The sequence below is a fragment of the Panthera tigris genome, chromosome A2 (genome assembly GCF_018350195.1).
Source record: "Panthera tigris isolate Pti1 chromosome A2, P.tigris_Pti1_mat1.1, whole genome shotgun sequence".
NCBI classification, from domain to species: Eukaryota; Metazoa; Chordata; class Mammalia; order Carnivora; family Felidae; genus Panthera; species Panthera tigris.
Genome location: NC_056661.1, coordinates 78,546,780 through 78,571,033, shown reverse-complemented (window position 1 = coordinate 78,571,033; position 24,254 = coordinate 78,546,780). Strand labels below are relative to the sequence as shown.

Here is a 24,254-nt window from a genome sequence, read left to right as displayed (position 1 = left end):
AAAGACAAAGGGGCCCCTGGCTGGCCTAGTCTATAAAGTATTTGACTCTTAATCTCAGGGTCCCAGATTCTCGTGAGTTCGAGCCCCACTTTGGGGGTGGGGTTTACTTAAAAAACAAAACAAAACAAACACCTGGTTTTGGGTCAATTCAAGAGCATGAGACTTTTGATCTCAAGGTTGTGAGTTTGAGCCCCATGTCAAGTGTAGAGATTACTAACAAAAATATATTAAAAACTTTTTAAAAAAATGAAAAAAGTAGTAACAAGTGTTGGTGGGATATGGAGAAAAATAAACCCTCATGCACTATTGGTAAGGATGTAAATTGGTGCAGACACTATGGAAAACAATATGAAGGTTCCTCAAAAAATTAAAAATATAAATACTATATGATTCACTAATTCCACTAATGGGTATTTACCGAAAGAAAACACACCATTTCAAAGAGATATATGCACTCCTACGCTGTCAGCAGCATTATTTTTTTTAATGTTTATTTATTTATTTTGAGACAGAGAGAGTGTGATGGGGGAGGGGCAGGGAGGGAGGAAGAGAGAGAATCTGAAGCAGGCTCCACACTGGCAGTGCAGAGCCCAATGTGGGGCTCAATCTCACAAACCATGAGATCATGACCTTAGCCAAGTTCAAGAGTCAGACGCTTAATCAATGAGCCACCCAGGCACCCTGTAGCATTATTCACAATAGCCAAGATATGGAAGCAACCCAAGTCAAGGGTCCATCAGTGGATGAAGAGAGCAAAAAGATATGGTGTACACACACACACACACACACACACACACACACACAATGGAGTATCACTCAGCCATAAAAAAAGAATGAGATCTTGCCATTTGTGACAACATGGATGGACCTACAGGGTGTTATGCTAAGGGAAGACAGAGAAAGACATATACCACATGACTTCACTTATACATGGAATCTAAAAAACAAAACATATGAACAAACAAAAAGCAGAAACAGACTCATAAATACAGAAAATAAGGCTGCCAGTGGAGAGGGAGAATAGGGACAAGGGACAAACTGAGTGAAGGGGAGAGGGAGGCACAGGCTTCAGGTTATGGAATGAGTAAGTCATGGGGATGAGAGAACAGCATACAGAATATAACCAATGGTATTGTAATAGAGCTGTTGAATCACTATACTGTACACCTGAAACTAATGTAACATTGTGTGTCAACTACACTGCAATTTTAAAAAATGTGAGATAGCTAAAATAAAGGCATCTGCATGTTTAGATACTTAAGAAAATTTTATCACAATTCCATAGCTTGTCTTTTCCCCGTTATAAAAACCTCTAAAACACAACTGAAACATAAAACTAATACCCTCCACTTACTGAACATTTAGTATGCACCACACAGAATAAGAGCGTGTGTGTGTAAATCCCATTTAATCCTCACATTTACTCTCTGAGAGGTAAGTATTCTTAGCTCTACTTTAGGATGAAGAAGTTGAGCTTCAGAAAATCACTGAATAACTTATCTACCACTGAGAAAAGGGATGCCTTCAAAACTCGAACCCTGGTCAGCTACCTCTGATAGCAAGATCAACCTCAGTCAAGAATATTCAAAGAAAAATCCGACTTTGGGGAAGTGGGAAACCATCACATCTTCTAGGTAATTGGGGAAGTGAGACAGCCTTTGCCTTACACCAGGTAAGGGGACTCCAACTTTAAGAGCATAAAGTTACAGAGCCCAGGACCCCCCAAAAGTACACTTTTATCTCCAAGTGTCTCTTGATCGCAATGACGACACTGCAGGTAGGAGGCAGGAGTGGAGCCAAGGGACACAGAACAGCTCTGCTACTGTTATGCCTACAGGACATTGGTTGCTATAGAAATACTGAAAACCTCAGCCTTGTAGCTACTAAAAAACAAAACAAAAAACAAGTTTTCAAAGCTAAGACAGCAAACAAAGTGACATCTTTTAAAAAAAAAAAAATCTTACTGTACACTAAAGTTTTCTACCTAAAGTAACTTCCATCCCACTCCTGTATGCATGTGACAGAACAGCCCAGCGCCATGTGGCATGTTAATAGTCCTTTCCATTCAGGGAAAGAGAATATACGTTTTTTGTTGGTTTTTGTTTTTTTGTTTTTTTTTTTGACAGTAAAAGGAAGAATTAAAAAATACGGTTCATGCAGTGCACCTGGCTGGCTCAGTAGGTACAGTGTGCAACTCTTGATGTTGGGGTTGTGGGTTCTAGCCCCACATTGTGTAGAGATTACCTTAAAAAAAGAAATAAAAGCTATATAAAAAAAAAAAAAGGTCTTTACAATAATCTCTCTTTAGGGGGTTAGAAACTTTATCTTCTGTATCAGGCCCAGAACTGCTTTGTCTTTCTGCACATCAAATGGTGGTTTCAAAGACCCACTGTATAGAGTCCAGGGCTCTAGGTCTACACTCAAACTGGCTCAGCCACTAAACAGGGTAAGTGACTTTAATCAAGTAACTTCTGTTCTTTAGGCCCTCGTGTCTCCTTCACTGAAGAAAAGAAGGAGACACGCAGGCCTAGAAAATATGAAACTCTGTCCACAAAACTGGCTTGGGGAGCATCGCAGGGGATGAGGGAGAAGGCCAGGTAAGCAGGACCCCTCACATGTCAACCTGCCTAGAACTTCTTCCACTTTACATAATAGAATTTTCCATAAAATTTTACTTATTTTTTTCTAATGTTTATCTATTCTTGAGAGACAGAGACAGAGCATGAGTAGGAGAGGGGCAGAGAGACAGGGAAACCCAGAATCCAAAGCAGGCTCCAGGATCTGAGCTGTCAGCACAGAGCCCAACAAGGGCTCGAACCCACAGATCGTGAGATTATGACCTGAGCCGAAGTCAGCACCTCGCCGTAAAACTTTATTTAAAAAGCATTCTGCTACTACAAAGTAAGGGCGAAAAACACTTGTCCAGGTGCTTTCTCTAAAGTCCTGCCCCTCGCTGCATCCACTGCCTTATGCAACGGGTTTCATCTGTGACAGAGTCAATGCCACATGAATGCTGCAATTAACATTCAGTTACATCCTATTTTGGGATAAAACACATCGTGCCTCCCCCTCAAAAAAAATCTTTCAGTGAGATACTCTAGAAATAAATAATCTAGGGCGCCTGGGTGGCTCAGTTGGTTAAGCGTCTGACTTCGGCTCAGGTCATGATCTCGCAGTTGACCAGTTCAAGCCCCACTCATGGTATATATATCCATCTCTCTCTCTCTCTCTCTCTCTCTCTCTCTCTCTCAAGAATAAACATTAAAATTTTTTTTAATTTAAAAAAATAAACAAACGAACAGTAGGATAAGATTCCCTGTAGAAGCAGCAGCAGTAGCCAGCTGGCAGCCGAAGCAGCAGAGGTGACCTCTGTTCCCCAGATGCCAGAAAAACGGCACACCTGGGGACCGATGCAAGCACCCAACACTGAACTCCCCTGAGCCAGGATTCCCACATCTAAGTGGATCATCCATCTTAACTCTTCTACAACTTCAGCTTCGGTCATAAGGTACCCCTGGGTTGAATTATTTCTTTACTCCTTCCGCACCCTACTAGTTAACCTGCACCTTTCACACAGTCCAGCCAAGGGCACATTTACAAAATGTCAGTGCTACAGGGGATATAGGCACCCACACTCAGTGCCCAACTAGAGTAACAGTCATGTGTCACAACATTTCAAAGTTTAAGCATCCAACAACCTCACCCAGATGATTCCTCTCATCCCTATCTTTTTAGGCGCCACATTTTAAGACCCTGACTTTACAATTATAATGTCTAAAAATATTTACATTAATAATTGTCCAAGAGCTGAAATAAATACACCATGGAATTGATATATCAATCATTAATTTGATTGTTAGCAAAGCAGTCTGACTACAAAGACATTCAATGTGGAACTGAATTCAAATATCAGGGGCAAAACATTACCTAATACGTTTTGCAGGACTTATCTACTAAGGCTCAGAACTTGGCATCAAGTATCATATGTGTCCATATATATAAAACATGGTCTTTTCCCAAAAATTATCCCTCAAAAAAGGAGACAGTTTCCTTACACTCCAGTCCTTACAAAACCTTTATTTCGACAGACGGCTCTCTCACTTATCCTATCTTTAACATAATAAGAGGAAAAATCTTCAAGACAAGAGGAAATGAACAATCAGGATTACAGTAATGCTAAGCTTGATGGCAGGGGATAGAAGATCATTCCCAGAGGAGCTGGTCAGACAGGATGGGGGAGGAGGGGTAAAAGCTGCTCTTCACTGACCTAGAACCTTCTGGGGGAAATGGCTGAAATCACTGTAATCAATACTAATTTGGGAGGCTTAGAGACTTCAGCCCAAAAAAATCAATTTAAAAGGGGGCAAGTAAATTCAACACATTTTTAGAATTATTCCTTAAGCTATATAACCTTATTAATGCTGTACACGAGCCTATTTTTAAAAATTGTTTTAAAAAGCAAGTAAATCATTACATTGTGATAACAAATGTAATTCCATAAAACAAATGAGGAAAAACTAAACAAATGTCTCACTGTTCAGCAAACAGTTACAACCTGGATTGAGTATCTGCTGTGAATGAACTGATAAATAGGAACTGACAGTTCAGGTACAGATTCAAGAATGACGCAGCTCAGTCTAGACAGAGATAAATATCACGGGCTCTCCCTGTCCTATCTTCACAGCTTGTCCATAAACTTAAGAGTTGCTCTAAAAAATAAAGTTTTGGGGGCGCCTGGGTGGCTCAGTCGGTTAAGTATCCAACTCTTGACTTTGGCTCAGGTCATGACCTCACAGTTCTTGAGACAGAGCCCTGTGCTGGGCTCTGAGCTGACAGCATGGAGCCTGCTTGGGATCCATTCTCGTTCTCTCTGTCCCCGCCCCCCCCCCCCCCCCCCCCCCCCCCCGCCAACATAAATAAACTTAAAAAAATGATTAAAAGAAGATTTTTAAAGAGATAGGACTTGTGGTTACTAGACGCAGGGGGTGGAGGAAGGGAGAAGTAGAGGGAGGTGGTCAAATGCACAAACTTCCAGTTATAAAATGAGTAAGTCCCGGGGATGTAACATGGTGTAGCAGGATGACTGTAGTTAACACTGCTGTTCAGTACACAGGAACATTAATTAGTTTTCAGCGAAGGAGAAATTACTGATTTTCTTTTCTTTCTCATGGTATCTACACAAGAAGATGGATGTTAGCTGAGCCTCTTTTGGTCATATTTCACAACATATGTAAATCACACCATCATGCTGTATGCCTTAAAGTTACACAGTGATGTGTGTCGATTATTTCTCAGTAAGACCAGAGAAGAAATTCAGTTTTTAAAAATACAGATCATGTGCTCTGGAAAACTACTATCAGATTCAAAAAGCATTTTTTAACATGTTTTAAAACCTTTTTTTGTAAACAGACAAAATGAAGGAGATACTAATAAATCCCCAAAACCAAGTTCTCGAATACGTCAATTTCAAGATTCTTATAACTTTTTTTTAACAGCTTTATTGTGGTGTAACTGACAAATAAAATTGTATATATTCTTTGAAGCATATATCATGATGATTTGACGTACATATTTTTGTAAAATAATTACCACAATCAGGTTAATTAACATATCCTTCACCTTACATATTTACCATTTTTGTGTGTGTGGTCAATCAAAAAGTATTTTTTTTTTTAAAGCTTATTTATTTTGAGAGAGAGAAAGTGTGAGCAGGGGAGGGGCAAAGAGAGAGAGGGAGACAAGGAAGCAGGCTCTGTGCTAACAGCTCAGACAAGGGGCTCAACTCACAGACCGTGAGATCATGACCTGAGCTGAAGTCAGATGCTTAACCGACTGAGCCACCCCAAAAAAAGGTGTTTCTAATCCAAAACTTGTCAGGTCTCTCTAAATGAATCTACAGAGTCAATTACCTTAAACAAAACAGCAAACACAAACTGAAGGAGGGACTTGGAAATATGATCTTAATGAATAAATACGCAAGAATTGCCAAAATAATTCTGAAAATGTGAGTAATGAGGTGTTTATGGGAGAAGTAGGAGGGCTTCTGGCCTAGCAAAAAACTGTAAAATGTATTCAAAACTACAGCAATTAAAACAACATGGAACTACATCAGAAACAGAGAAGTCAACACACTCGTGTGGAAATGCAAGAGAACAAGTGCATTCGTCATGGAGGAAAAATTAAACCAGCAACACCAGAAGTCTCATGGCAGCCAACCTTTACTGCACTTAACCAAAGGTCCACAACCCTTGGGGCCACATACTACTGTGTTCCAGTTTTTTTAATTTTCCAAAGATAATATGGCACTTATATCATGTATTACATAACATTCCAGCAAGGTCTGGGAACATGTTTTTTTAAAACATGCAGTCTAGGGGTGCCTGGGTGGCTGTCAGTTGGGTGTTTGGTTCAAGTCATGATCTCATGGTTCCTGAGTTCAAGGCCCTCGTCAGGCTCTGTACTGACAGCTCGGAGCCTGCTTGGGATCCTTTGTCTCCCTCACTCTTTCTTTCTCTGTCCCTCCCCTGCTCATTCTCCCTCCCTCTCTCTAAATAAACTTTAAAAAAACAAAACATAATATCAACCTACAGCCTTCCTCATATCAGAGAAAGCCACCGACTTCTGTCCAAAGCAAACCTGCGCTCTGATCCCACCCCCTTCTGTCAACTCAGGGCTTTTGCACCAAAATCCCCCTTGCCAGTATTTTCAACCTCTACACTTCTACTATCTCCTTGCTATACCCTTCCATGGGGGAAGGGGAAGATGACCCACTTCTCAAGAACCTCCCTCTCCACCTTCTCTCTTTTACACAAAGAAAGCTTACTCAGAGAGTAATCTTTTAAAAAGAAAAAAAGGACTCTGCTGTCACGTCATCTCATTCACTCATGCAAATTTGCTCCTCTGAAAGCACTGGTCTCTAAGGACTCCCTATGTGCCAAAATCAAAGGCCAAGGACTGGGGCTCATCTGACTTGAACTTTTTTGCGGACTGTGATTCTGTTGATGATTCCCTCAGGCTCTGGGAATCACTGTCCGCAGGTTCTCCCCTCTGGCTCCTCCTTTACCACCTGTGGCTTTCCTCTGTTCACACGCAGCACCTTCAACCAATAGCCACCAACAGCTATTCCCAACAACTTCCAGTTCACATCCCCTAACCAGAGCTCTTCCCAGTGCTCTAGCTGCAAACACTGACCAGTATCTCTAACTGGACTCACCCAGACACCCCTAACGGCCTCACCAGAGCCATCATCAGCTTTTCCCAAACCCGCTCTGCATTCCCTATCTTGAGGAATGACAACACCATCCACAAATTTTGCTAATTCAGAAATCTGGGATTCATCCTAAACCCCTCCCAGCCTGCTCCCACATTAAATTGGACACTAAATCCAATGAATTCTAATTCCTTAATACTCATCAGTCTCCTCCAATAGCCTCCTAATGGATCTCCTAGTCCACACAGCAGTTAGGGTAATCTTTCTAAAAATCTCAACCTGTGCCTTTTAACAGCTCCCCAGTCCCTTGTTAACTTCCTCAAGACACGTGAGCCCCATTCCTAGCTCACAACAGCCTGCACCCTAGCCTTTCCTACCTGCTTCGCATTCCCGAAATACAAGCATACCATTTACACCTCCACAGGTTTCTACCAACTGCAATGCTGCTTCTACCTGGAAGGTCCTCGCCCCGCCCCCTCTTAGCTTCTGCCTGGAAGGTCCTCACCCCGCCCCCTCTTACCAACTTGGCAAATTACTACTGGCTCTTCAAGATCCAGTTTAACATAACTCTGTGAATCTACTAAAAACTACTGAATTGTACACTTTACGTAGACAAATTGTAAGGAATGTAAATTACATCTCAATAAAAGTGTCTTGATTTTCTGTAAGAAAAAGAACTCAATTTTTTTTTAAAGGGCAAAAAACAACAAAGGCACTTCACAAAATAGGAAATTCAAATGACCAATAAGCATGTGAAGAGATGTTCAACACCATCACTCGGAAAAACACAAAAGAGAACCACAGTGAGATATCAATATATACCCATAATAGCCAAAATTAAAAAGAATGACTCTATCAAGTGTACCAAAGATGTAGAGCAACCTAAACTGTCACACAGTGGGAGAGGAAAGCAGTTCAATCCAACCTATTTCATAAAACGGGAACCTGGGTGGCTCAGTCAGTTGAGCATCCGACTTCAGCTCAGGTCATGATCTCACAGTGAGTTTGAGCCCTGGCTCAGGCTCACTGCTGTCAGCAGAGCCTGCTTCGGGTTCTCTGTCCCTCTCTCTCTGCCCCTCCCCCACTCATGCTCCCTCTCGCTCGTGCTCTACCTCTCAAAAATGAATAAACATTAAAAAAAAAAAAAACGATCTCATAATAAAGCTGGGGGAAAATATTTTTGCCATTACTACTAACACTAAGCATATAGCTATTGTGTAACCTAGCAATCCCACTGCTAGGGTCTATCTCCAGGAGGAATGAATGCAAATGTCCACAAAAGGACATGTGCAAGAATGTTTATAGCTGCTTTATTCATAATGACTAAAAACTGAACAAACAACACTCATCAACAGAATAGACAAGTAACTCGTGGAATATTCATCCAAAGGAACACTTCAGAGCAGTAACAGTGAACCACTGGTACCTGCAACAACATGGACAAATCTCACAGATGTGTTAAGTGAAAATAAGCCAGACATAAGAGAATATTCTATATGATTTCATTTCAAGAATATATTCTATATGAAGTTCAAGAACAGGCAACTAATCAATAACGATAGAGATCAGCAAAGCGGTTACCTGTGGGTGGCAGGGTATAGACTGGGGAGAGGCTTGAGAAACGTTATGAGGTAAGTATTGGAAGGGTCTGTATCTTGATCTGGGTGGTGGTTATTAGGTATAAAAATACATGTAAAACACACATAAAAATACATGTAAAAATCATCAAGCTGTACACGTGGGACTAGTGCACTTTACTACACACACACATACATGTTATAATTCAATTTTTTTAACTAACAAAAAATGCACAGACTATAATTAATAGTACTGTATTACATACTTGGAAGAGACTAGAGCATGAATGTTATTGCAACAAAAAAAAAATTTCACAATTTTCCATGTACCAAATATTCATGCACTTCAATTTACAGGCTATATGGCAAGAATATCTCAATAATATTGGTGAAAAAGTATGCATAAGTAAAAGGATAATACAGCAACATAATTGCTGGATATACAACTGATGTTTATTTCTTTAAATTTTTCTATACTGTCTTAATTTTCCACCAAGACCATATTACTACTTACTTTTAATCATTTAAAAAAAAAAAAAGCTATTTCAGGGCACCTGGGTGGCTCAGTTAGTTAAGCATCCGACTCAATTTTGGCTCAGGTCATGATCTCATGGTTCACGATGTGAGATCAAACAGAGCCTGCTTGAGATTCTCTCTCTCCCTCTCTCTGCCCCTTCCCTGCTCACGTACTTTCTCTCAAAAATAAATATTTTTTTAAGAAAGCTCTTTCATTAGAATAACAGTAATGCTAAAAGTAAACAAGATTTCTTCTTAATACCTTCCTTTACCAATCAATCAAAGCACCAGCACCTACTGGTTATCTGTCCCACAATAGCCTACTGACCATGAGACACAGACATCTCTCCTACTTGCCAGTAAGAATGGGGCTTTATTTATCTTTCTCTTCCTAGCATACAACACACTGCCCAGCTCTAGGAATCTGGTCTTATATGTTTGTTACATTGAAGTGTATTGTGGTAAGCAGAAATATTTGATGAATAAACAATGGGTAACAAAACAAGAACTCAAAAATAAGTGATCACCTTCCCTAGAAGGTATTCCAAGGTCATGGGCTTGTGAGCTCGCATTTATAACACAGGGAAGAGTTGAGGCTTACCTAAGATATCAACTTGCATGACAGCATTCCTGAATTGTCTCACCTGTGATTTGCTGACCCAGGGCCACCAATCCCATGCCTATCATTTTCGGTGGCAGCCAGAACCCTTACTACGGAGAACAGACAAGCAATAACCAACAGGATTCACCCACCAACAGAAAGTCAAAAGCCTAAAAGATACAGGGCAGAATCCCACCACCAACAGCACACACACAGATCACAGACATGGTGCAGAGGAAAAAAAGACAGAGGGAAAGATATACACAGAGAAAGGGAGAGACCAAGCTGCTAACCTGCTAGAAAGTCCAAGTACAACAATAAGTTCTCCAGCAATCATTCTCTTAGGTATTTATCCTACAGTAATGGACACATGCTCACAAAAAAACCTATGCATGAATGTTCGGCAGCTTTACTTTTAAGAATCAAAAACTAAAACTATCCAAACATCCTTAACAGAAGAATGGATAAACTGGTACATTCATGCCATGAAATACTACTAAGCATTAAAAAAGAATGAGCTACTGATACACCCAACAACATGGATGAGTATCAAGGGCACCATGCCAAGTGAATAAAGTGAATCTCAAACAGTTACGTACTATATAATCCCACGTATACAACAATCTCAAACTGGCAAAAACTCTTGCCAGGGGTTAGGGCTAAGGGCAGGGAACAGGAGGGAGTTTCCTTGTGGTAATAAAACACTTCTGCATCCTAATCCTGATGATGACTACACTAATCCACCCAAGTGATCCATCTGAGAGAACAACACACAGAGAATACAAGTAAAAACCGGTGAAATCTTACTTCAGTTAATAGCACTGTGGCAATGTCAAGTCCCTGGGTTTGACAATGTTCTATGATCATGTAAGATATCACCACCAGGGGGAAGCCGGATGAAGGATACACAGGGAACTCTGCACTATTTCTGCAGCTTCCTGGGAGTCTTAGGATTTCAAAATGAAAAATTTTAATTTAAAAAAAAGGAGTCAAGGGGTGCCTGGCTGGCTTAGTTGGTAGAGCATGTGACTCATGATCTCAGGGATGTAAGTTCAAGCTCCATCCACATTGGGTATAGAGATTAAAAAAACAAAATAAATGAAATGAAGTGAAATGAAATGAAAAATAAATAAAATAAAAATAAAATAAAAATGTTTAAGGGAATTAAAAGATAATTTATAGCCAAAACGTGGAAAGAATCTGAATGTCCATCAACAGATGAAGGGATAAATAAAATGTGGTTTATCAATAGAATGAAACAGTATTTAGCAGTATAAAAATATGAAGTACCAATACATGCCTCAACATGGATGAACCTTGAAAACATTATAGTAAGTTAAAAAAAAAAAAAAAATCAGACACAAGACTCATATATTGTATGACTCCATTTATATGAAATATCTAGAATAGGTAAGTTCAGAGAGACAGAAAACAAAGTAGGAGCAGGGGAGAATGAATTGTGACTGCTAAATAAAGTAAGGGGTTTATTTGGGGGGTGGGGCAGTGCAAATGTTCTGGAATTAATCATTGTGACCACTGCACAACTTTGTGAATATACTAAAAAGCACCAAATTATATATTTTGAAAGATAAACCTTATAGTATGTGAATTATGTATCAATGAAAAAGTTACATGCTTGGGGCACCTGGGTGGCTCAGTAGGTTAAGCTTCTGACTCTTGATTTCAGCTCAGGTCATGATCTTGGGGTTGGTAAGTTCAAGACCCACGTTGGGCTCTGTGCTGACAGTGCGAAGCCTGCCTGGGATTCTCTCTCTCTCCCCCTCTCTCTGCACCCCCTACCCCTCAAAAATAAGCATTAAAAAAAAAAAAAGTTACATGCAGGAAAAAAAAAATACATCCTTAAAAATTTTAGACATACATTCATGCCCCAAAGCAACACTATCCCAAGCCACGTGATTTAGCTAATTCTTGAGATTCATGACTGAATGACGCTATGATCCTTCCCTGCTGCCTGTTACTCACAAAGCAGCACAATTAATATTCCACAAACTAAACTCACTGGAACAATCTGACGAGATTAAAATTCTGACTCAGCTAAGTAGAGAAATCTTAATGGTATTCCTGACAACCACAAACTCCAGTTTACTAAAAAGTAGCCTATAGGAACTGGCTCAATTCATAAATGCTCACAGAATTAAACTGAATGAAAATGAATGAAAAGCCAGCTTGCATATACAGGGAGATAATAACAAAAGTAGATCATATTACATCAAGCCAGGCCCATACTGTCACATAATTTAGGTCTGCCAATCATTATATTTATACAGTTTGAAATTAGACCTATTACTCCTTCTCCTCTGGAGAAGCAATCAAAAAGCAAAAACAGTGGGCATCAGGAGACCTGGACTGTGGTCCAAACTATGCTAATTGCAGGACTTTAACCTGTCAGGGCTGAATGTAACATGAGGACTTCTTCTCAGACCAGCAGCCTCCTACAGTTCCTTCCATCACTTCTCTCCAGCACCACTGCTGCCACCCTGAACCAAGTCACCTGGGTTTCCCAGCTGGACAGGTCAGCTTCCAGTTTCTGCTTCTCCCTGACCCCTAACAATCCGTCCTCCAAACCGACAGCCAGTGCTTTATTTTAAAACAGGAACCAGATCTTGTCACTCCCATCTGTAAGCCTCTCAATGGCCTACAGGACAAGGCCCTACCCACTCTCATCCCCCGCCATCAGCTACCATCTTCTTCCGTGGCACTCCGGTCACCCTGACCCTCAGGTTCCTCCAACATTCCTAGCCCATATATAGAACGGGCTCCCCCCACTCCCCTCCACTCCTCCTCATTCCACTTTCTGTTCAAATGTCGCCTCCTCAGAGACTGAAGAGTGGATTCTAGTCCCGGCTGCCTGTATTCAACTTACCAACGGGGCATGATACTTGTTCATCTGTAAAATGGCAATTAATAACAAGCACCCACCGTATAGTGGCGTCACAAGGAAGAAAAGGCCATAAAGCTATCAGCACAGTGACTGGCAGTGTTCAAATGTCATCTATCACTATTACTTGAGGCACCCTATCTTATTTTTGTCCCTATCTCTTAGCACTATCTGCAACTGTAATCTTGATTTGTTATCCTCTTTGGGATTCTCCCCCAACGCCCACTGGTTGTGACCTTCAAGAGCAGCTTTGTCTTATTCAAAGTTCTACCACCATCTCCAAGGAAAGGCATGCAAATACTTGCTGAATATATGAGTGAATAAATCATATCAAGCATTCCTTTAAAATAATGTCTTAATTCAAAGAATTAGGCCAAAAAATATGGCATTTCATTAATCAGTTATGTAATTGGGCTGGTCTCCTCTTGTTAATTACCTTGCAGACCAACCAATTCACTTAGCGATGCCTGGGGGCTTCTCCCTCAAATCTTATCACATGGACGCAATGGACAATGGAAAGCGCTGGAAGATTAATTCGTGAGAGTGAAAACTGAATACTGTGGCTATACACTAACTCTTTATAAACGTATCACATAAATCCAAACTGCAGCACACCAAAAAAGGCTCTTGGCCATTAGGAAAGTCATACCCTGAAATATGAAAATATGAAACACATGTGGACTTACCTAAAACTGCTTTTCTACATGTATGCCCACACATAACATACACATGTATGTTACATACATATGTACACACACACAGCCATTCCCAAAACTGGGGACATGATTTTTTCAATTCCTTTTTACCTTTCTAGACATAATGCACTCTGCGATAAATGCTTTAAATTTAAAGTTGGTTTTAAAACCCAATACTCAAGTTCCTAAATATTAGTTCTCCTTACTCATAGGCTAATCTTCTGTCATTCCAAGGAAATCCCAAATTTAAGGCCCTGACTTGAAAGCGAGCATTAATCTTTTTAAAGCATCTCGAAACTACCGTATCCACCCCGATTTAATATCTTAAGAATCTACTATCCGATTTAACCCACCAGTTTCTCAAGTCCTTAATAAGTACTTTTCCTGTCACTCTAGTTTTATTTTTGTGATTTTTTTTTTTTATGAAAGGCACTATTATATCAAGATCCACATTTTGAGAAACCCTGAAAATACTTTTCAAGTTATATTCCATCCGGAGTGAACGAAAATCGTGTCCCGATATACCAACTACCGCGTTCAGAGCGCCTCAGGCAGTTTTTACAGATGCCACCAAAGGGTATGAAATTCACTAGGCTGAGACCCAGGCGGGGCGGGAAGGGGGGAGGCCCAAGAATGCTGCAAGGTAGTCCCCCAAAGGAAACAAAAACAAGAAATGTCTCGTGATGTTCAAGAAGGATCACGGTCTACCATTCCCTACAGTAGGGCAAAAATACCAGAGAGCCTTGCTTGCTCAAAAGGAAGAGTGAAGCCACAAATCTAGAAGGAGTAAAGCTGTGGAACGCTGCTAGGTTCTGAGGATTAAGAAACGGGAAGGAGCGACGCGGCGGCGCTCTGCGGTCTCGGAGCAGCTCTCCAGGAAAGGCTCATCTCGGGGCGCCGGCCGCTCCCACTCCGGTCCGCGGCCAGGCTGGAGGTGGCCGCCGGCTGGCACGTTTTAAATACCACCACCCCATTCATCAACGCCCCGGCACAATGAGGGCCGGGGAGCCGCGCCCGGGACCGCCCGCGCACACGCCCACCGGCCCCCGCGCAGCCCGCGACCCGGGCGCAGCCGCCGCGAAGCAAAGTGACGCTCGGCCCAAGCAGAAAGTTTCGAATAAAAAACCCGAGCGCCGAAACGCACAGGTCTCGGGGCTGAACTCGCGCCAGGAACACGCCCCAGGCAAACCACTTGACAACCAGCTCGGGTTTTCGGCAGAAAAGGCCGAGAGGCGGGGGCCGGGGAGGAAGAGAAGGCCGGCCACACACACAAACACACACACGCACACTCACTTTCTCGCACACTCGGCTCCTCTTCCTCGTGGGCCGCCGCGTCCAGGTGCGAGCCACGCAGCAGCCTCACGCCCGCACACGGCGCGGCGGGGCCAGGGAGGCGGACGCCAGCGCCCCTCCCGGGAAGCGCCCGCGACCCCGGGCCAGCGCGGCGCGCAGGGAGGGTGCGCACGCTCACCGCCCCCCCCACCCCACCCCGCCCCGCCCACGGCCACCCCGGGCCCGGGGGTCCGGGGATGCTCGGCAGGCCGGCCGCGGGCTCGCACGCGCCCCTCCCCCGCCCGCCCGCCCCTCCCCCCGGGCCGCCCGCAGGGCGCGCAGGAGGCGAGCGCCGGCGTCCCGGGGGATCAGCCCTCGGCCCGGGGGGGATCGGGGCAACTTTCCCCTCCGTGGTCGCGGGCTGCCCTGGACCGTACGGGGGCAGGGGCCCCGGGTCTAGCGCGACGTGGACTCACTTTTTCGGATGTTTCTCTCTTTTCGGCCTCCGCTTTCGGGCCTGAATGGCCAGCACTGGGGAAAGAGAAGACACACATTAACGGTCGGGCCGGTCGGCCTGCGGGGTCGCGTGGCGGGGAGGAGGGGACGCCGCGGGCCACTCACCTTTCCGGGAGCTCATCCCGACGCGGCGGAAGGGGGGCGGGGGGCTTCGCGGCGGCGGCGGCGGCGACGCGGGAGCAGAGCAGAGCCGAGCCGAGCCGAGCCGGGCTGCAGCCTCCACTCGCTCCGCCAGCCGGGAGGAGGCGGGAACCGCGCCTGCGCCGCCGCCGCAGCCGCCGCTCCCGCGGGGGGCCCAGCGAGACCCGCCCCCGGCCGGCCCCGCCCCCGCTCCGCCCCCACCCGCCCGGTGGGGTCCGGACCCCCACGCCGAGCCCTCCTGCGCACCCCGCACCCACCCGCCTGCCCCACCTGTGCAGAAGTGACCCCCCCCGCGACCACCGCCACTCCCGCCCACGGCGTCCCCCGCCCCAGCCTGCGGCCGGGGCCTCCGCCTCTTGAGCCCCCGCCGCCGGCCCAGGCCTCCCGCCTCTCTCGGGTACCCGGCCCGCGCGACCCTCCCTCTCCAGCCACAGCCTCTCTCCTACGCACCCCGGCCGGTCGCGCCACCCGCCTCTCCATGCGCCCTTCCTTGGCCGGCGCCTCCGCGGGTCTCACACCACCTCTCTTCGCGCGGCCTCTTCTCCCCTTTGCACCTCTACATCCTTGCATCCCCATGAGCGCCGCTTCCTCGTCTCTGGCGGGTGTGGAAAGGGCACAGGACCAAGAGCGGAGAGACCTGGGTCCTTCACCAGCTGTGTGACCTTGGAGAAGTCATCTTATCTCTCACCTTTACTTACCCCCCAGGATTGTTTGAGTTTAATGAGGGAAAAGATGCAAATTGCATGGAAAGTAGGACGAAGTTTTTGCACCTGAATTAAAGCCCAGCTCAGAAAACACCAAGTGTCTAACAATTTAACACAACAATCCCACCAAACAGTTATTGTCTACATCTTACAACGAGGAAATTGACCCCTAAAGAAGTTGAACAGTTTGCCCAGCGATGATGATTCAAATGTAGGCCTAGCTGACTGCAAAGACTTTCCAAAGTCTTATTAGGGAGCTATCATGCTCCCTAATAAAGATAGGAATCAAGGTGATAGCAGGACAGAATGATAACTGCAGTGTTCCTTTGTTTGTTTATATAATTATAATGTTTTGGAAAGGTATCCATCCCGACCATTTACTCTCTTTGGTTGTCCAACCATACTCGTAACTCATAAAAGGATCTAGTCTTATTCTGAAGATGGTAAACTCAACAGAACCCGGACAGCGCTGCTTAGACACCACGAACCTTTCACTTTCTCAACTTTTTTTTGTTTTTATTTTAATCACGTGGTGCTCATCGCCACAAGTGCACCTGTTAATCCTAACCCCCATCACCTACTTCAGCCATCCTCCCACCCACCTCCTTCTGCTGACCATCAGTTTGTCCTCTATAGATAAGTACTTTCTCAACTTTTATTTCTGAAACTATCAACCCTACACAAAAGTTAAGAGAAAAATATAACGAACACCCATATTAACCCACATTCGCCAATTTTTAACATTTCATCACATTTGCGTTCCCTGTATGTGTGCATGTGTAGTTTTCTTTGTTTTGTTTTTGCGGAATCACTCAAGTTTTCGCAAACAATGTTACCCTCTACCCTTGGAATTTCAATAAGTATTTACTAAGAACAAAGATATTTTACATCAACGAAATTCCATGATCTTAACAAGAAAATTTAATATTAATATAATCCTAGTATCTGCAATATACAGAGGCCATATTCAAATTTTCAAAATGTCCCTTTTAGCAGGCTTTCTTCCAATGCAAGATACAATCAAAAATCATGCATTACATTTAATTGTCATGTCTTTTTAAACTCCTTTAGTCTAGAATAATCCCTGGTTGTTGGGTTGTTGTTTTTTTTTTCTTTTATAGCATTGACTTTTTTTTTTTAAGAATCCAATTCTACTTTTCTACAGGACATTTCTCTGTTTCCACTCTGTTCCCTATTAGATTCAAATGAAATAATTTTGTCAGGTACACTATATGGATGATATTGTGTCCATCCTCAGTATGTTGGAGCAGAAGGGAAATGATGTCCGTTTGTTCCATTATTAGTGATGTTACATGTAATTATTTTTCTATGGTAAAGGTAGCTTTTTTTCTTTTCTACCTAGAAAAGTAGTCTATGGGGGCGCCTGGGCACCCAGTCAGTTGAGCATCAGTCTCAATTTGGGCTCAGGTCATGATCCTAGGGTCTTGGGATCAAGCCCTGTGTCAGGCTTTGCACTGAGCAGGAAGCCTGCTTGGAATTCTCTCTCTCTCTCTCTCTCTCTCTACCTCTACCTCTACCTCTATCTCTATCTCTATCTCTTCCCCCCTCTGCTGTCCCTCCCCCCTCTCAAAAATAAAAAAAAGAAAGAAAAGCAGTCTACGTAAAAAATGGGTAAAGGACTTGAATATACGTTTCTCCAAAGATACACAAAATGGCCAACAAGTACATGAAAAGAAGCTCAACAACATTAGAGAAATGCAAAGCAAAGCCACAATAAGATACCATTTCGCACGTACTAGAATGACCATATTCCTTTTTTAAATGGCACATAAATGTTGGCAAAGATATAGAGATACTGGAACGCTTGTACATTGCTGGTGGGAATGTAAAATGGTGCAATCATTGTGGAAAACAGCCCCACAGTTCCTCAAAAAGCTAAACATAGAATTATCACCCCTAGGTAGACATCCAAAATAAATACAAACAGGTACTCCAATTCTTGTACACAAATGTACGTGGCAGTACTAATCACAGTAGCCAAAAGGTTAGAAACAACCCAAATACCCATCAGCATATGAATGGATAAACCAATTGTGTTTCAGACATACAATGAAATATTTTTCAGCCCATTAAAAGAACGAGGAAGAAAAAGAAGGAAAGAATGAAAACGAATGATACATGCTACAATGTAGATGAACCTCAAAACATTATGCCAAGTGAAAGAAGCCAGACACAAATGGTCTGTTTCATATTGTATAATGCCATTTATATGAAAACATCCAGCATAAGCAAATCCAAAGAAAGCAGATTGGTGGTGGCTAGTGGCAGGGTGGAGGAGGGGAAATGAGGAACAACCAGCTACATGGGTACAGGTTTTCTTTTGTAGTGATGAAAACGTTTTGGAGCTGGAAAGAGGTGTATTGCACAATTACAATATTGTAAACATGCTAAATGAATTGTGCACTCTAAAATTGTTAAGATCGTGGGGCACCTGGATGGCTCAGTCAGTTAAGCGTCCAGCTTTGGCTCAGGTCACGATCTCACTGTTCACGGGTTCGAGTCCTGCATCAGGGTCTGTGCTGACGGCTCAGAGCCTGGAGCCTGCTTTGGATTCTGTGTCTCCCTCTCTCTTTGCCTCTCCCCCACTCGTGCCCTCTCTCTCTCTCTCTCTCTCTCTCTCTCTCTCAAAAATAAATAAACATTAACAAGATTTAAAAACTTAAAAAATTGTTAACTTCATGCTATGTGAATTTCATCTCAATTAAAAAAAAAAAAAATTCTGTAGCACCTGGGTGGCTCAGTTGGTTAAGCATCCGACTTCAGCTCAGGTCACAGATTCGTGGGTTTGAGCCTTACTTTGGGCTCTGTGCTGACAGCTTGGGACCTGCTTCAGATTCTGTGTCTCTCTCTCTCTTTCTACCCCTCCCTCACTCATGTATGCACACGCTCTCTCTCTCTCTCTCTCTCTCTCTCAAAAATAAATAAAAATAAACATTAAAAACAAAATTCTGTGAGGGTAATACTTTGAGTGTTCTTCCTCAAGAATCTTTCACACTGTGGGTTAGCATCCAGTGATGATGCTTGCCTGGATCAATTATTATTATAGTGGTGGTAGAATATTGATATTATAATCCTAACATTCCATCTGTTCCATCTATATTAATTAGGTGACAGTCTTCTCTAAGGAAGACCTTTCATTTCTCCTGCCACTCCTTTGTTCTCTGTTTTCAGCTTGTTTTCTTTGTTTTGTCAACTGACAGTTGACAGTAATTACTGTCACTTTGATTTTTGATCTTGAATTGTTCCATATTTGACCACAAAAGACACTTCCAACTTGCAGTGTCCTTTGGACATGTCCCCATGGGTTTTTGAGCACCTCTTTACTTTCTGGCATGTTCCAGGAAACCTTGTCCTTTCCCTCACCTAATCTCAGAAACATCATGAGTCCAGTCTTAGCTCCTTCTAGAAGGTGATTAAAAGCTTTGAAGCCAAAGAAATGTGAGTTTGAAACCAGTTTCTTTTATTATTTTCCACAGCTTTATTGAGATATAATTCACATACCATACAATTCACCCACTTAAAGTGAAAAATTTAATAGTTTTTAATACATTCACATGCACAACTAATTTTAAACATTTAAAATTAACAATCTAATTTTAAAATATTTTTGTCACCCCTAAAAGAAACGCCATACCCATTAGCAGTCACTCCCCGTTTCCCCCAACCTTCCCTGCCCAAGCCTTGGACAAAGCACTAATCTCCTTTCTCTCTCTATAGACTTGCCTGTTCCAAGCAGATCATATAAATGAAATCATATAATATGTGTCCTTTTGTGACTGGCTTTTTTCACTTACCTCAATGTTGATACCAATTTCTGCTACTTAATTTCTGCATAACCTGGGACAAGTTACCTAATTACAACATCTGGAAAATGGTAATCATATTAATACCAATCCTCCTGGGTCAATATGATAATCAACTAACATAAGTAACTATTCAGTACACGGTAATTATCATTAACATTACATGGGAGGCACATACCCAATCTCTTTGCTAGATCTTTTGCATTCATTTGTTCAACAAATAATTACCAAATACCTATTATGTAGCATTGTTCTAGGTACTGAATCTACAGCAGTGAACAAAGCACACAAAGATCTCCCTGCCCACATGGAGCTCACATTCTATTGCCAGAAGCAGAAAATAAACAAAATAAACATGGGAATTGTAGATTATGATTACTAGATGGCCATACCATCTATGAAAAGAAAAAAAAAAACTGAAAAACAAACACCAACCTTTTGAGACTTAAGAAAAGTCTCACTGAAAAGCTAAGAATGAAAGGCCTCAAGGTGATCTGGTCAATCTTTTTACTTCTATAAATTAGGAGAGAAGTATATTTGCCACCTAGAATATTTGTGAATTGCTTTGAATTTATTGAATTAAAATACACCAACCAAATTATCAATAAACAATTTACACATCCTATATTAGGTGCTTACAGAAAGAATGATAGATTATAAACCTAGTCTCTGCAAATTTAAAAATGAAACATTTCAGGGCGCATGGCTGGTGCAGTGCGTACAGAGCATGTGAGAATCTCAGGGTCAGTGGCAAGTTCAAGCCCCACAGTGGGTACAGAGCCTACTGAAAAAAAAAATTAAAACAACTAAAATTTTATTTGATATGCATCATAGTTTCAAATAACATTTTAAAGGAAATCAGGGGCACCTGGGTGGCTCAGTCGGTTGAGCGTCCGACTCTTGATTTTGGCTCAGGTCGTGATCCAAGGGTCATGGAATGGAGCCCCACATCAGGCTCCATGCCGAAGATTCTCTCTCACTCCCTCTGCCCCTCTCCCCTGCTCACTCTCTCCCCCAAAAATACAAACAAAATTTTTTTTTAATTTAAAAATAAATAATTTTAAAGGAAAAAAAGAAACAGAGAATAAAAGTTTTTTGTATATGTTTTATTCTTAGTTTTCTTTTTTTTTTAATTTTTTAAGTGTTTATTATTTTTGAGAGAGAGAGACAGAGACAGAGCACAAGGAGGAGATGGGCAGAAAGTGAGGGAGATACAGAATCCGAAGCAGGCTCCAGGTTCTGAGCTGTCAGCACAGAGCCCGACGCAGGGCTCGAACCCACGAACCGTGAGATCTTGACTTGAGCTGAAGTTGGACCTTAACTGACTGAGCCACACAGGCGCCCCAGTTTTTTTTTTTTTTTTTCAAGTAAGCTCTACACCTAACATGGGTCTCAAACTCACAATCCTGGGAGTATAAATTTAATTATTTTATTCTACCAATATTTATTGCTAATAAAAATAATCATAAGGATATTATAATTAAGAAGGGGAAGTATTAGAACTGGATATATCTTAGGGGCATCTGGGTGGCTCAGTCAGTTGAACAACCTTTTTTTTTTTTAACTTTTTTTAACATTTTATTTATTTTTGAGACAAAGAGAGACAGAGCATGAAGGGGGAGGGGCAGAGAGGGAGACACAGAATCAGAATCAGGCTCCAGGCTCTGAGCCATCAGCCCAGAGCCCAACGCGGGGCTCGAACTCACGGACCGCGAGATCGTTACCTGAGCTGAAGTCAGACGCTTAACCGACTGAGCCACCCAGGTGCCTCAAGAAACCAACTCTTAATTTCCACTAAGTTCATGATCCCAGGGTCATTGGATGAGACCCCCATGTCCGGCTCTGCACTGGAAGTGGACCGTACTTAAGATTCTCCCTCTCCTGGGTGCCTGGGTGGCTCAGTCGGTTGGGCGGCGGACTTCAGCTCAGGTCATGATGTCACTGCTCGTGAATTCGAGCTCCGCTTCGGGCTCTGTGCTGACAGCTCGGAGCCTGGAAGCTGCTTCGGATTCTGTGTCTCCGATCTCTCTCTGCCCCTCCCCTGCTCGAAGCTCTGTCTCTCTCTGTCTCCCAAATATAAAAAATGAAAAACATTAAAAAATAAAATAAAATAGATTCTCCCTCCCCCTATGGGGTGCCTGGGTGGCTCAGTCAGTTAAGCGTCTGACTTCAGCTCAGGTCAAGATCTCAGCTTACGGGTTTGAGCCCTGCATCAGGCCCTGTGCTGACAGCTCGGAGCCTGGAGCCTGCTTCAGATTCTGTGTCTCCTTCTCTCTCTACCCCTCCCCTTCTCGTGCTGTGTCTCTCTTAAAAATAAAGAAACATTTTTTTTTTTAATTTTAAAAAAGATTCTCCCTCTCCCTCTCTCTGCCTCTGCCCTGCTAGCGTGCGCACACACACACACACACACTCTCTCTCTCTCTCTCTCTCTCTCTCTCTCTCTCAAAGAGAAAAAGGAAAAAAAAAAAAAAAAAACTGGATATATTTTTTTCTCTGTGCTGTCCAAAAGTAGTGAAAAGGAAAATACATATGCATTTTTCCCCAGCCAAGTACAACAGAATTCAAGATGAACATATCATATTAATTTTTACTAAATATAAGAGAAAATTACAGAACGCTGTAAACCCAATTACACACTAATGTTTCCAAGTAGAGCTACCAAATCCTACTGTATCTTAGAAGGTATATTTAGTATGTCATAGAATTGGAAACAGACTTGAGAGCTCATATAATCCACCTTCCTTCAGGCCTTTAGTAGATGAGAACCTAGCCTTTTTCCAAAGGCTTTCTAACGCTTTTACATTTCTAGGAAAGTTTCCCTGTATCTAATTTATACTTTCTAGTATGAAGCTTAAGCATGTCTCTTTTTTTTATGTGTCCTTTCTTTTTTTTTTTTATGTTTTTTTTTTTTTTAATTTTTGAGACAGAAACAGAGCACGAGTGGGGGAGGGGTAGAGGGGGGGCGGGGAGACACAGAATCAGAAGCAGGCTCCAGGCTCTGAGCTGTCAGCACAAAGCCTGACATGGGGCTTGAACCCACGAACCGTGAGATCATGACCTGAGCTGAAGTTGGACACTTAACCAACTGAGCCACCCAGGCACCCCAAGCCTGTCTCTTATTATTTCATTACAGCATATTTGTCAGTGACATTAGTACCACTAAAGCAGCAATTTCACCCAGAAGTTAGTGCAGAGTAATAGAGCCAGACTGGGACGGTTGAAACCCTAGTTTTATCATTCACTATCTTGGTAACATTGGGCAAGTTACTCACATTCTCTGTGCCTCAGCTTCCTGATCCGAAAAATGGGGATAGTGTTAACTACCTTATATATTTGTTGTGAGGATTCAATGAGTTATTTCACATAAAATGTTTAGAGAAGGATCTAATTGTTCAATAAATATTAGCTGTACTTATATATATGCACATTAAGACATGCATTGCTAATCTATTGCTGCATGACAAATTTCTCCCAAATTTAGCAACTGAAAACAACAAACGTTTATTATCTCACGATTTCTGTGGTCCAGGACTTTGGGAGCAGTTCAGCTGGAAAGTGAAGTTGTCACTGGAGGCCGCTGTCATCTGGAGGCTGGAGGAAGGCTGAGAGATCTGTTACCAAGATGGCTCACTCACATGGCTGTTAGCAGGGGGCCTCAGATCCTCACTGGCTGTTTCAGGGAGACCTCACTTCCTCCCCCTGATCTTTCCATAGGGCTGGCTTGAGTGTCTGGCTTCCCCTGGAGAGCAAGGAAGAAACTTGACTGCCTTTTGTGACCTACCCTCAGAAGTCACAATCCATCATTTTCACTACATTCTATTCCTGAAATGCAAGTATAGCACATGCTTAGAGGAGGGGCCCGGAGAGCATTTCTTGAAGGGAAGCCGAACGGACTATGTGGACATATTCTTTAAACCACCACCAGGGGTCATTCCGTCTTTCTTTTACTGCCTCTGATTTGCAAGTGAGCATCCTTATAGACCCCTCATTTGGCCATTGTCTGAAGAGTAGAAATGAAAGAGAATTCTCAGTCCAACACTCAGACTAAAGAAAAGGGAAGGTTGACTAGATTATCTACAGAACGTCATCAATAGTAATAAATTTGTCATAAATGAAATGCCTACTGTATATAAGACTCTTACATAAGCCAGTGAAAAATGACGCCTGGGGGCGCCTGGGTGGCTCAGTCGGTTAAGCAACTGACTTCGGCTCAGGTCATGATCTCGCAGTCCGTGGGTTCGAGCCCAATGTCGGGTTCTGTGCTGACAGCTCGGAGCCTGAAGCCTGGTTCAGATTCTG

General features: G+C 42.8%; 1 protein-coding gene across 17 annotated transcripts in view; it reads right to left on the bottom strand.

Moving 5' to 3' along the window:
* The window catches only part of SRPK2 (SRSF protein kinase 2), a 312,538-nt gene extending 288,838 nt beyond the window's left edge, over positions 1–23,700 (bottom strand). For 11 of the 17 annotated variants that reach the window (XR_006210657.1, XR_006210660.1, XR_006210663.1 and 8 more), the window contains exon 1: positions 23,469–23,699. Coding sequence is in view for 8 of the 17 variants with exons in the window: in XM_042964749.1 (XP_042820683.1) it covers positions 23,469–23,539 (71 nt within the window). In the remaining 9 variants the exon portion in view is untranslated. Of the gene's footprint in view, positions 1–15,246; positions 15,302–15,391; positions 15,514–23,468 lie in introns of those variants that run through there. The other 6 variants (XM_042964781.1, XM_042964756.1, XM_042964824.1 and 3 more) reach the window with 6 other exon arrangements.
* Between the last annotated feature and the right edge of the window lie 554 nt (positions 23,701–24,254).